This window comes from Mus caroli, chromosome 8, assembly GCF_900094665.2.
Source record: "Mus caroli chromosome 8, CAROLI_EIJ_v1.1, whole genome shotgun sequence".
Lineage (NCBI taxonomy): Eukaryota > Metazoa > Chordata > Mammalia > Rodentia > Muridae > Mus > Mus caroli.
This window is the reverse complement of record NC_034577.1, coordinates 21,899,514-21,914,047: the sequence shown is the minus strand read 5'-3', so window position 1 is coordinate 21,914,047 and position 14,534 is coordinate 21,899,514. Positions and strand designations below refer to the sequence as shown.

Here is a 14,534-nt window from a genome sequence, read left to right as displayed (position 1 = left end):
AAGAAAGAAGAAAGAAAGAAAAGAAAGAAAAAGACTCAAAAGACCACATACTTTAAATTTTTAAATTCCAATTATTTTCCAGTCCTCTTGCATTTTTCGTATTTGCATAAACAATCAAACACTTAAGAACTTTCAAAAGTGCCCAGACACTCAGGGGGAAGACTTCTGTAAAACCAGTCTCCCATTGTCGACACTGCTCTTCCGGGTCCTCTAGAACTATTTCCTTCTGTTGACTTTCACTTTTACTTCCATGAGACTCAAGGACAATCTCCAAAATTAAAGTCACCAGCCCAGGGAAATCATAAGTAAAGATGCGTCCAAAGGATCAAGCAAAGTTTTCCACCATGCAGGTAGGAAAGACGCCAGTCGGTTCAGAAAAGCTGGAGGGAGAAACCCCCTCAGCCACAGGGACACCTTGTTCCTCAACTTCTAACGTCCTGGTGCTTGGTGGGCTCTAAGGCATCTTGTAAATGTTATCTACGTCTAGCTGCTACAGAGACTGACCCCCTATGGCTCAAATTATCCTACTGACTTTCAACAGAAATGTCAATGTCTTTCCGTTCCTGCAAGCAAGCAAAGCAAGCAGCATCTTTATCAAGACTGTCCTGAGTGTTCCACGTTTCAATGGGCCTGCCTATAGTCGTTCGATATCTTGGGTCCTTAATCCCTGTCTTCTTAACAAATTTGTCAAATATGCCTGCATGCCAGTCTTTTCTCTAAAGCCTGCATTCTGTTGAATCTACTGTCCTTCTCTTTATCCAAGCTGTCTGCTCGTTAACAGCATTCTTTCATCATCATCATCATCATCATCATCCACTTTGTGTCCTGATCGCAGACCCCCATCTCCTCCCAGTCCCGCCCTCTGTTAACACCATCCTCGTCCTCCACTACCTTAATTTTATTCTTATCCTGTGCCAATGCAATTACTGGGCTCTCTTCCCAGTTACTCTATAAAATATCTATAGAATCAAACATAAAATGACAATTGGCCTGAGTACTAAGGCCCATGAGTCTAACGTCATCTGTGCCATTTTTTGTCCATCCAGAGAATTCACATTAATGTCTTTTGAGTTTTCAGCTCTCCATCTGGATGAAGCACAAGAGTGCATTTTGATTAGTTCTTTGATTTCTTAAGATCCTGAAAATTCTTAATGATTTTAATCTTCTCTGCAGGAAAACAGAATATTTAGATGGCAGCAATTTTACAAACAGGACAAACAAGAAGAAAACCAGAAAAGTTGATTTATACAGAGCAAAGTTATTATCACCAAAAAAAAAAAAAAGCCAAAAGTAGATAAAAGAAAATGTCATTTGACTAAGTATATAAAGAAGCTTAAAGGAAAAACAAAAACGAAAAATTAGTAATCAGCGAAATTAATCTTCAAAGGTGTTAAATACAATATAGATTACATGCTCTGCACATAGGTATTCTTCATTTCCAGAAAAGAAAATCCTCCCCTGAAGTTGTTCCTGTGGCCCTAAGTCCACGTATGTAAGCTATGCAGACAACCGTTGGTACTCAAGACAAGGTTACTGGCTAACATTGCAGTTACCAAAATTCTCAGGTAAATTTTGGTGGTGTAGCTGAACTTCCCAAGAAAATCCCAAAGGAGCTCATCTCAAAATTCAGCTTCCTCGGTTGATCTGACATAGACCTCATTTAGCTCTCAGGGGCTACACAGGTCCTCGCCCACCTGTGGGTAAGCGAGAGAATGAATGAGGGAGCCAAGCAGGATGGCAGTGAAAGCGTGAATGGGTGACTCAGTACCAGCTGCCTACTTAGTAAGAAGCAGTGATGAAAACAGCAGCATTTGAACTGTGAATCCCACAGAGGGATGCTGACCAGGTGCTTCTTTCTCACTGTCCACTCAATACTTAGATGACAAACAGATTTTCATCAGCGTGGAAGACTTACCTGGCTAATGAGTCATTTCCAGCATCAATTTGTTTTGCTAAAGAGAAACACAAAATGTGAATTAAACCAATGGAAGAAAAGTATCACATATTCAAAAAATCGACAACTCAGAAGCTCTGCTAGAAGAACATTTATTGGGAAAAGGACTGTGGAAATCACCCACAGTAGATATGGATATATTGCTAGTGGAACAATGAATGCGTTAAGATTCTTTCTCTTGTTTGTATTAGCAGGACACAAAGAGAAAGAAAAACTTACAATAATTATGAAATATAAACCACCAAGTGCAGTGATCACAATCCCAATGGACTAGAATAATATTAACTTAAAATGGCATCATATTCTAAAATAATGGCGTTAAGAAAACTGCCTGACATATGTGGACTAACAGCATAGGGGACTAAGGGAATATAGTCTACAGTCATAGCACTTTGAACACTCTTAATCACATCCAATAAGAGAATCCGTTTTCCAGGTTGGGATGAATACACTATCCCAATGACACTTACCTGTGGACACTGCACCCTGCAGGGGAAGGATTCAAACCACAAAAGCAAACCATGAGGAAGGTTTCCAGGTGCTGATGAAGAGCCCCAGGAGTCAGCAGTGCGATGCTTGTACTAGCTAACTATGATGGTTTGTATGTGCTAGGCCCAGGGAGTGGCACTATTTGGAGGTGTGGCCCTGTTGGAGTAGGTGTGCCACTGTGGGTGTGGGCATAAGACCCTCGTCCTAGCTGCCTGGAAGCCAGTCTTTTCCTAGCAACCTTCAGATGAAGATGCAGAACTCTCAGCCCCTCCTGTACCATGCCTGCCTGGATGCTGCTATGTTCCTGCCTTGATGATAATGGACTGTACCTCTGAACCTGTAAGCCAGCCCCAATTAAATGTTATATTTTATAGAGCTTGCCTTGTTCATAGTGTCTGTTCACAGCAGTAAAACCCTAACTAAGGCACTAACCGATATGCTTTCTCAGTAAAAGCTATTTTCTTGTTCTTCTTATCTATGGAGCAAAGTTCAAATTCATCTAACATTCTGCCTCCAGTGGAAAAATTATTAGATCACTTCCTTGAGAATTTATGCATTCTGAACTGCACCTAACACAGAAACACTTAAAGGAACCCAGGCAGCCGTATGTTGCCTAAGAAGACATACTTTTTAAAAGTACAGCTTTGTGAAGTTATTAAGAGCCTCCTAGACATGAATAGAAGAACATGACTGTTCAGTCACTCTGCTACCAGGACAAGCATGGCATCATTTCTCTCAAACTCTTATTACGTACAGACTACTGTAAGGACAGAGCTTGGGGGATGGAGAGATGGCTTAGTGATAAAAAGCACCTAATACTCCTGCAGAGGATCAAGTCCCCACATTCATTTGGATGCTTACAACTATCTATAATTCCGTTCCAGGAGATCTGGCCCCACCCCCTTCTGCCCTTCACCAGCATGTCACACGTGGTGCACGTACATCCAGGCATTTTTATGAACGCTTTTGGAGGGCAGTGAGATAGCCCATGAGGCAGCAGCATCACTTACCACGCAGGCCCGACCACTCACGTCAATAAAAAAGAAAAGAATAGGAGAGAACTAACATCACGAAGTAATCCTCTGACCTGCACATGCAAGCCCACAGCGTGTTTTCACAAACATCACAGTATAATGGTTTAATTTTTAAATATATTTTTTACATGTAGAATATTTTTCATAATTTCTGATGGTGAGAAAAACAATCAGAGTGAAAAGGCTGGAGGCAAAGCAAATTACACAGCACTTACCTAAAATGCAGGAGGTATTGGGTTCCACTTGTAGTTCTATAAAAACAAAAGTTCTGGTTGGTTTTGTCTTCTCTCTCCTCTTTCTGTTCTGTGGGTATGTCTCTGTCTCTCCGTCTGTGTCTCTGTCTCTGTCTCTCTGTATGCACACGTCCTTGGAGGTGGGGATATCTATGTTATCTATGTGCTTACGTGTGCAGGCACGTGAAGTCCAGATGTCACTATTAAGGGTCTTCCTCAATGACTATCCACATGACTTTTGAAAGATCACACTTCCTATTGTAATGTTCATTTAACTATGTATGTCTGAAATAATTCTGACCTGTGGACTATTCAGAAAGAACTCAAGAACATGTAATTTTCTGGCCTTTCTGAGTGAAAACTTTCTTAGTTTGACATTTTTGTGTATGGTAGGACTGCAAAGAGAAGCTCGTTATAACTCTTACCTGGTTCCTTATCTTTTTTGTTACAATGTAGATTTTCTTCAAAATCCAGAAGTGTCTGTCTACTGTCGTATGAAAAATAATAAATGCAATTACTATCTTAATACTTATTTTTAAAAAGCATTTTAGTACATTTAATCCTTAAGAATATTACAAGGGCCGAGGTAGGGGATGTAGCTCCATTGGCAAGGTGTTGTCTAGCACACACCAAGCCTTGGTTGCATCTCTAACACTGAATGCAGCCAAGCACGGCAGTGGCACACACCCATAATCACAGTATTTAGGAGGTGGGGGCAGAGAGATCAGCAGGTCCCAGGTCATCCCCACACACACAGTGAACTCAAGGCCATATGGGGGTCCATGAGACCCTGTCTCTAAATAAAGACTATCACTGGAAATGGTAGAGGAGCTACTAGAAGTTTTTACCTCGTGTTTGAAATGCATGAGCTCTAAATTCTTTTACTGAAGCCTATAATGAGAGAAGGAAAAAGACTAAAGTAAAGGGGGCGTGAAATGAGAGACATATAAAGCTCAGGGATGAACGGGATTTGCTTGAAAAGCAGTGATGCACCCTGATGTCAGAAGACATCCTCCACCTGCAACTCAGAGCTACTGAGCAAGTTCTTTCCCATAGACATTAAGTGTTATTCAAAAATAAATAAATAAATAAATAAATAAGGATTCCACTGCTTGTGTTCTGTAGGTTTCTTTTAAAGTTTTATATGATAGTATTAAAACATGTTCAGGGAAATACTGAAGCAACAAGTATTTCCTGGTGCTGGGTTCTTTTTCATCCCCAAATAAAGGCTGATTGTGGGGTAGTGGGCTGTGAACAGACAGCCTGGTCCCCAGTCGAGCAAAGGTCTGGAGCCCCGGTGACCTGATGGGTGGTGACTGGGACAGCAGGTGATCAGCCATGCCTCCTGGGTTCCTGGCTCCTGTCACATAGCTTCAGCCTCCCACAACCCTCCCACAGTTCCCTGCAGAGAGGTATGTAGGAGCAGCACCAAGCCCTTCCACATGCAAATAAGGTTTCCCCAAAGCTCTCAGACAAACCAATGAGAAGTATCTGTTGTCAGACCCTTACCCACCGCAAAACCGTATATAAGAATCCTATCCTCCTATCCGGAAGGATTGGGGGTTCATGAGAACTACTATTCCGTCATCTGAGACTTTTGTCCTAAGAGCTGTAACACTTGGGAAGAGATCTGCTCTCCCGAAGCTCGTGCTTGACGCTCTGCAGCACTCACTGACTAGTCGGCTTCTCATTGGCCCATCCAGACCCGACTCAGTACAGGGTTGCTCGGAATTACAGCGGCAGAGATGGAGGTGGAATCGACCAGCAGCGGAGGCAGGGAAGCGGCTTTCCCTCCCTGCTGAGTTATAGTATAGTAAGGAGTTAGAGGTCTGGCTTAGTATGAACAATGTGGTGGTTAAGATTAGCTGGTATCCAATTTCGGGGCATGTTTTAGTAGTGATGGAACCAACAAACATAAAGAACGATAGGCTATCATTCTTCTGCTCCATCTGACTTTTCTGAAGAGAATTGGCTTCCTTGGATCTAAGAAACCCCTTCAGCTGCTGAAGAATCAAGGAGTCGGGTCCAAAAGACAGCTCCCACAGAAAAGTGCGACTGTGTGCTAAAACAAACGTTTCAAGACCTGACTGGACACTCAACAGCTTGTTGAAAAGAGAAAAATTCGATAGATACTATTTAGACCCCATTTCTAGGGGTTATATTTGGGGATAACATGGGGAAATGCTGAGATCCCTAAGGCTAAATAGGTCTTTAGATCTCTTAGCTGGACACTTAGTAAAATGATGGGAGACTTACACGTGGAGCATATCAGATGCTGGGTCCAAAGTCAAGCATTCACCAAAACCAAGTTCAGCCTAAGCATTCCATTCCCAATGCTGTCCCCGGCTATTTTTCTTCATTCCTGACTGGCTGAGTGGACTAAGTCACTGCCATTCTGAAACTGCCTGCGCAGTGCAACGTCGCCTGGGCTGGAGGATGCACGTTGTGTCTGTTTTGAACTCCAATTCAATTTTACTTCAGTGTTAATGGAAATACTTACAAAGTACAGTGGCCTTCAATAGCGTAGCGTAATGCTGTCCATCCGAAGACATCCTTGTAGAAGAAGTCAATACCTTTCTCAAGGAGTAATACAGACAGATCTTTTGATCCACATCTTATAGCGTATATCAAGGTGTTTCTAAAACAGCAGATACATAGATTCACTACTATGAAATGAATGAAATGAGTTAAATTCTACATAGATGTGTTTTACCAACTTAAAGTCTTGCCTGGCTGTGTAGAATTGACCGTTTACTAACAGACATAGCATCATGGGACCACAATTGTTCCTCTTTGTGGATAAAGAAGAACACATACAGAAACCCATTTTGCCCGTTGTTTACCTTAAAGTAGACTCCCCCCACCCATCCCCTGACTTCATGACCTTTGAAAGGAAATAGCTATGCTTAGGCCATGCATCTGAAGTAGTTGAGGAAGAATGCACGTTACACTAACCTAATAGAACATATTATATATGCATTTCTTAGTAAGCTGAAGATGAAGTAATTCAATGCTATTGCACGATTTGAGCAATCGTTACTATGAAAGTAATAATAAGATTGATGGCGCTTTCAGTTAATCATGTTAATGAGCATGTACGATACACTAGATAAATGCCATGTAAAGAATCCTATAACCACTTATCAAGGGTGTTTATCCTCTCTTTCAAATCAGGGGATGGATGTTGCTGTGAGCATCAGCCTGAAGGCCCATGCCTAGCTACTGCGAAAGCTGAGAACTAACTCCAGTCATGAGTGGATCTAAAGCTTGCTCTCTCATCATTTCCTTATGACTTATCTTCATTAAAGTTTATCATGAATGCACCAGAGACCTGGGAGGTGAGAGACTCTCAGGACTCAAAGAAGGGGACCTTAAATAAAACGCCTGACTGTAGGGAATGGGAACTTATAGAGCCCACCTCCAGCAGGAAGACAGGACATCAAGTGAGGGAGGGGGGAGGCATCCCACAGTCACACCTCTGACCCATAATTGTTCCTGTCTGAAAGAATTTCAGGGATGGACATGGAGAGGAACCTGAGGAAAAGAAGGTCCAGTGACAGGCCCAAAGTGAGATCCAGCTCAAGGTGAGGTCCCAAAGCCTGACACTATTACTGAGGCTATGGAGTGCTCACAAAAAGGGACCTAGCATGGCCACACTCCCGAAGACCCAACAAGCAGCTGAAAGAGTCAGATGCAGGTATTTGCAACCCAACCAATGCACAAAAGCTGCTGACCCATGTTGTTGAATTAGGGAAGGCTGAAAGAAGCTGAGGAGGAGGGTGGCCCTATAGGAGGACCAGCAGTCTCAATCTGGACCCCCAAGATCTCTCAAACACTGGACCACCAAACAGGCAGCATACACCAGCTGATAGGAGGCCTCGAACACACAAACAGCAGAGGACTTCGGGGTCTGTGTTCAAGCTGAGATGATGCACCTAAGCCTCAAGAGACTGGAGACCCCAGGGAGTTTAGAGGTCAGGTGGGGTGGGGCTGGGGACATCCACATGGAGACATGGGGTAGGGGAGGAGGTGTGGGATGTGGAATAGTCTGAGGATGGATGGGATGGGGCAGGGGAGAGGAGAATAAAATCTGGAGTGTAAAAAAAATTTTTTAAAAGTTTATCCATATCTCCCTTCCATTGCCAAGTAAATACAAATGAATTAAAATAAACCAGGGAGGGAGAAGGGGGCTAACAAATGTTTAGTAATAATAAATAATAGTGGCTTAAGGATAACCTGATATCAATATTCTACAAAGAAAAGCACTTTAAAGAGTCATCCCCTGTATTATAATTTTCAAACCCTGAAATATAGTGTCTCCAAATGTACAAGGAGGAAAATGTGTGGATACTCTAAGATCTCTGAGACCTCATTAGAGAGGTTTCTTGCATAGTGAATGGTGATTAATGGAAAAAACTCACAGCTGGTCACAGCACAGAAAATGAGTGACAGGGAGGCCTCAGTCATAAACGGGACATCTACATCACACCCCTTCCTCAAGGCTTGGGAACCCTGAGGAGGAGGAGAAAGGAAGGTTGTAAGAGCCAGAGGTGGGGGAGGAGTGGAACTGGACCGTGTCCTCTGGGCATGAACGGACCGCTGTGCTCTGGAATCCACAGCAACTGTGGACACCTGTGCTAGATCAAGACAGTCAGCCTTCTGGCGTGGGTTGGTGAAGGGCTCAAGAGTCCCTACTCTAACTAAGGAACTGTTGACAGCTGTTGGGGAGAAGAATCAGCGTTCTTTAAGAGTGTGGCCTGAAAAACCCTGTCTCGAAACAACAACAACAACAACAACAGAGTGTGGCCTGAGAGGCTCTGCCAGAGCCTGACCAATACAGAGGTGAATGATCGCAGCTAACCACTGCACTGAGAGCGGGGTCCCCAATGGAGGAGTTAGAGAAAGGACTGGAGGAGCTGAAGGAGTTTGCAACCCCATAGGAAGAACAATATCAACCAACCAGATCCCCCAGAGCTCCCAGGGACTAAACCATCGAGCAAAGAGTACACATGGAAGGACCCATGGCTCCAGCGCATCTGTAGCAGAGGATGGCCTTGCCGATCATCAGTGGGAGGAGAGGCCCTTGGTCCTGGGAAGACATGATGCCACAGTGTAAGGGAATGCCAGGGCAGGGAGGCGGGAGTGGGTGGGTGGTGGGGGAGCACCCTCATAGAAGCAGGGAGAGGAAGGATAGGATAGGATAGGGGGTTCCCAAGGGAAACCTGGAAAGAGGATAACATATGACATGTAAATAAATAAAATATCCAATTTAAAAAAAAAAAAAAAAAAAAGGGGGGCTCCCGATATGTCAACTAAGCTCCTCCAGTAGATGGCACCACCAACAGAAGTATAAGGAAAGCACAAACTGGAGTAGAAGTGTTATTAATTTTATTAATTTAAAAATTAAAAAAAAAGAAGACACGAAGTTGGGGTACAAAGATGAGGAAGACCAGACAGGAGTTAAGGGGGACAGCTTCGGGGAGCATGATCAAAATAGAGCACATTAAATTCTCAAAGAGTTACTAAAACGAGTTTAAACAACATAAATAAGTAAAAAGAAAATCTTAAAAAGGAAAAGAGGAAATACCGTAAGATGGTCAGCAGTTTTATTGTGAATCAAACAAATCATACTAAAAGTTCGTATATTTTAAAAAACAAATGAAACTCATTTGGCTCATAAACGTCTCAGGTCATATGACCAACAAAGTAAAATTACAAATAGCAAGAATCTTCAATCGGTACTATACGGCAATGTGACTGTGTGTGTGTGTGTGTGTGTGAATATGTATGTATATATATGTGTCTGTGTATAAGTATTTATGTATGTATTTATGTGTGTGTTAACTATTGCCATTGTTATTTGCATTGCTGACTTCAAACAATTGCTTATTTCCCTAACAGACTTAACTGACACTTTAGTCTGCTTTCACTGCATCCTTATCCGCGAGTCCTCCTTCCCTGGCCAGTCATGTTTCTGAGTTGAGTGACTGCTACCGGTCCAGAATGGCACTAAGGTCGAATTTCTTTTGAGACCAAATGGCATTACCTTTGCAACTCATCTACCACATGTATGTCTGCTCCCATTCTTACTAAAAACTCTGCTAGCTCCACCCGCTTTTCTCGGAGTGCCAGCAACAGCGGTGTGAAGCCATCCTGCAAAACAGCAAAACCAAATTTGTAATTTTAAAAATCACAGCTTACCTAAAATAAATAAATAAATAAATAAAATCTTACAAAGGACGGTACAAATCCAAGCATTACGAAAACTATAACGTTGCGTTTATTCCTTCTAACCACGCTGCCTTTCACAGGTTCTGCTTCTCCAGTCTGCTGTGGTCACATGAGCCTGAGCCTCCCTCCAGTGCCCATTTCAATCCTACATTGAGGTCTCAAATATTTGTTTCTATTCCAGTATCCATTATTAGAAGCCATGTGATTACCCTCATATCATCTAAAAGCTCCTTGAGAGCAGAGCCTGCATCTTCTTTTCAATGACAAACCAAGCCCCGTCATGCTTGGTATCCCATCATGTGGTAAGGGATATTCATAAGCTAGTGAACCAATGGCCAAACGTTCATTTCTACACCAAGATTTTAAAGTAAATATACTCCTGGGGCCTTAGACAGCATGGCTGCCTTCTGCATGGGTAGCCAACAGTACAAGGTTCAAGAGAAATAGGGCTTAATTCTTTGAGAGCAATATGAAGTTAGGGTTTTCACAGACATCTGAAGCTTAACAGTAGGTTCAAGTCATGGAGGAAATTGAGTGAGGGTAGCTAGGGCCACTTGGAGCCCAGATCCCCTGTGTTTTCACTGCTGCCATTGTGTATTTTCCAGTAGACATATATAAATCAAGTCTGTTTTAGAAACATACTTCCAAAATGTAATAAAAAGGTTCATCATACTTAGTTCTTCCTGTCCTTGATAATTTACATTCCAGTTGTGTTCAATTTTTCCTGCACTCACAAAATGATTAATACTAATCACATAGAATTGGAAGTTAAATGATTCCTATGGAACAATGGATTTGTGTGTGTGTGTGTGTGTGTGTGTGTGTGTGTGTGTGTGTGTGTTTACAACTGCCAGACTTTATCAACTGAACATCTGCACTGAGGTTGGTGATCAAACAGATAATTGTTCAATCAACAAGAAGAATCATGTTTTCCTAGGTTCTGATAGAGACAACTCTGCTTGTGTTTGACATTTGTGGATATGTTAACTTGAAGAATGTACTGACATGAAACCTTTAAAAATAAAATCTCTACCTACAAAGTCTCTGAAGATCTTCTAAGAGTAGTGAACAATTATAGTTAGAAAAGAAGTGGCTTGTTCTGTAAGCTAGTAGTCACAATTGATTGTGACAGTTTGCTTTGTCCACTTGGCATAACCTGGAATCACCCAGTAAGAAAGTCTCAATGAGGGACTACATTGGGCTGGCCTGTATGCATCTCTATGGCTGACTGTCTTAATTATGGTGAAAAGGCTCAGTCCGCTGTGGGTGGCACCATTCTCTAGGCAGGTGCCTGAACTGTTCAAGAGAAAAAAAAAACTTTGCACAGTCAAGAAAGTGACATGAATGCACTCGTTTCTCTCTGCTTTGAATATAGATGTTACAGGACCAACATATGACCCAAGTTTCTGATGTGGTGACTTTCCCAAAATGATAGACCTAGAATTGCTAACTAAAATAAGCCCCTTCTCCCTGAAGTCACTTTTTGGTCAGGATCATTTTATCACAGCCACAAAATAGCACTCCATTTAGTTTCTCAACACAAAGGAAATTTAGGCTAGCATTATTAGAAATGACACACTAGCAGGAAGTAATATCTAGTCAAAATCTAGTTCCTTTAGAGATGTCAGGATTTTAGAACCCAGGAATACCTATAATTCCAGTTATCTGTTTTGGGTCTCCTTTTCAAAGTGGAAGTTATTTCAGAATCTCAAGGAAATATTTTCTGAGATGCATGCCCATTACTTATCAAATGTATGAATCCAGCTGCACACAGCTGCAACTGAGAACCAGAACCCACACAAACAGAAAGAACTTCAGTCTCATCTATATGGCCATGGACGAGAGTCTCTTCATCATTTGGGTATTTGACTCAATGGCTAAAAGTAGGAAACATACAACACGGAATGCAACAATTTCAATATGCTTTTTTAAAGCAACATATAAACAATTAAATATTTGAGCCCCAGGGCAAACAATTGTAGGTTTGAGAGCAGAGCTTAGATGTTGTTGTTGTTGTTGTTTGTTGTGTTTTGTTTTACCAAAATGGATATCTCTTCTAGAAGCTATACTAGTGGACAGCTCCATCGTCCCTCCAGTTTTCCACATAACTAGCACTTAGTCACTACCAGTCTCATATTCCTAGGTCTTCCTTCAACTGATCTCTAGATATGTTTGCAGTCAGGTAGCTTTCTTGTTCACACAACCACGAATTACTACCTTCGACATGAAGAGACACTGCATCAGCACACCTTAACTGATTTTTTTTTTTACATTCCTCTTGCTTTATTGTCTCCAAGTACCTCATTTTTCATTTTACCTAAGTACTTTTGTTGTCTTTTGACTTTTGACCTAAAGCCATTTCCACTCCACACCTCCTCTTCTTCAGCCGTGGGTCACTTGGCAATAACTTGCCCAAAGCATCCAGATTTTCATTTTACCTAAGTACTTTGAGTGTTAACCTAAAGCCATCTCCAAAGTAAATGTTGCTGTCTACTAAGGCTGCTTTACAAGAATCAGGGGGAAACGGTGAAAGAGTGGGAAAAAAAGACAAAAAATGAGGAAATTTTAACTTTATCAAATTCAGTGGTTTCTCAACTATTTCACAGTAAATGTGCCAAAGAAAGTTGCACATCAAATATTTCTCTCAAAGTTCGGATGTCGGAGCTCACTGCTTCTATGGTTAAGCCTTTTCCAAACACTTCCGCTTAGGAAATGCTTGGGTTTCTAAACATGAAACGTTGACCCCGCCTCTGCCACTGTTAAAACATCTATTCCAGAGACTTTGAGATGAAAATGCAGTGAATTCTACCTTGGTTTTTTGTTCGATATCAGCGTTGTACTGAAGCAGTAGGGAGGCCATCTCCTCATGCCCGTTGTACACAGCGTAGTGCAAGGCACTGTTGCCACTGCTATCTCTAATGTTTGGATCAGCGCCGTGCTCCAGCAGCACGGTTGCACACTTCTGCTTCCAGCATTGGACAGACTGCAATTTATAACAAGAAACAGATGGTTGGCTTAGGGAATTCAAGATAAATGTCCCCGCCGGAGTCGCCAGCAAGCGATAGGGGATGGAGGTAGAGTTCTTTCCATTATAAGTGCTTCAACCACATCTAGCCCACGCTGAAATTCGTGGCTTGCCACCTACCTTCATCAGAGGTGTGGTGTGGTTCTTGTCCAAGGCATCGATCTCACAATTATTCTTCACTAGAATGGTCACTACTGGTAGCCGGCCATAGACACAGGCAAAGTGCAAAGCTGTCCTGTGGGGATGAGAGGAATTTTTGTGACATTATGTAAAGCTCTGTCTCAAAACCCACAATTATTTGTGTGAACATAACATTAAATATCGTGTCATTCTTCGGTCCTCTAAGCAAATCTTAAATATTCTTCTTATTAAGGAGGACAAGATTCACTCTTATTAAAGAAATGGGATCCTATTTGTGTTCCTGTCTCCATGTGAGCTATGCATAGATATCTATCCTTCCTGCTAGGGACAAGCCTTGCTATTGGGCTGCTCATTTGAATCAGCTCAGAGCAGCTTGTTTGAATAGAAGAAAGTATGGACCAATACAAAAAACTCTCATTGGTATTTTTGTACACTTTCTGTCTCATTTTGCTTTGTTTGACCAATATTTGTGTGTGTGCTCATGTGTGAATGTGTGAGAGTGTGTGTTAGTTTTTGCTTTTTGGTACCATTTTTGTGTTTTTCTGAGGCTTTTTGTGCAAATTTCTTGGTTTTGTTTTTTTGTTGTGTTTGGTTTTTTTGGGTTGTTTGTTTGTTTGTTTGTTTTGGAGGGGGTGGCATTGCTTACTTGCTTCTTAACCAAAGAAAGGGTATGGAGTCGAGTGGATGGGGATGGGGAAGAACTGAGAAGAGTGTTGGGAGGGGAAAGCTTGATAAGAAAACATATGAATGTTTTTCTTTCAATAAAAAAAAAAAAGCATCGCCTTTGAATTTAACTTCCCTTAGGTTTAATTCTCCTCTAAGCTAAGTCACTTACTAGGTACCTCTCAGCCTTCCGGTGCTCAGTTTCCTGATCCCATAAAATTAGAAGAAAGGAAGCCTGCATCCAGTCCTTGGTGGGCCTTCCCTATCTTGGATATGCAGTGTTCTTTACTAAGTGCCTCTATTAATTCCTGTGTTTGCATCTGTTTAGCTTTCTCCCTAAGAAACTCCAACTCTACTTCAAAAACATAGTTATGTGAAACCAGAGGAGGGGAGGTGGATAGAGGGAGGAAGGAGAGAGAGAGGGTGGAGGAGGAAGAGGGAAAGAAGGAGAGGAGGACACCAGGGGAGGAAGGGAAAGGGAAAGGAAAAAGAGAGAGATGAGACCAAGACGGAGGAAAGGGAAAGGGAGAGAGGAGGAAGAGAAGAGAAAGCAGGAAGAGGAAAAAAATCAGGAAGAGATGGGGGAGGGGAGAAGTGGGAAGGAAGCATGCGGTTTTTTCTCAACGCCAGTACTGAAGATCTCCATTTGTATAGGCCACGAGAACATGGGGCCTTTTCTTCTTCTTCTTCTTCTTCTTCTTCTTCTTCTTCTTCTTCTTCTTCTTCTTCTTCTTCTTCTTCTTCTTCTTCTTCTTCTTCTTCTT

At 42.0% G+C, this 14,534-nt stretch overlaps 1 protein-coding gene across 1 annotated transcript in view; it reads right to left on the bottom strand.

Annotated features, from left to right (window-relative positions):
• Nucleotides 1-14,534, bottom strand: part of LOC110300392 (POTE ankyrin domain family member A) — a 34,782-nt gene that overhangs the window by 19,042 nt on the left and 1,206 nt on the right. The window contains exons 2-8 of the mRNA XM_021170560.1: nt 13,087-13,201; nt 12,751-12,924; nt 9,757-9,863; nt 6,211-6,348; nt 4,136-4,197; nt 3,693-3,728; nt 1,916-1,952 (exon numbers count right to left, since the gene is read on the bottom strand). Of these exons, the coding sequence (XP_021026219.1) occupies nt 1,916-1,952; nt 3,693-3,728; nt 4,136-4,197; nt 6,211-6,348; nt 9,757-9,863; nt 12,751-12,924; nt 13,087-13,201 (669 nt within the window). The remainder of the gene's footprint in view (nt 1-1,915; nt 1,953-3,692; nt 3,729-4,135; nt 4,198-6,210; nt 6,349-9,756; nt 9,864-12,750; nt 12,925-13,086; nt 13,202-14,534) is intronic.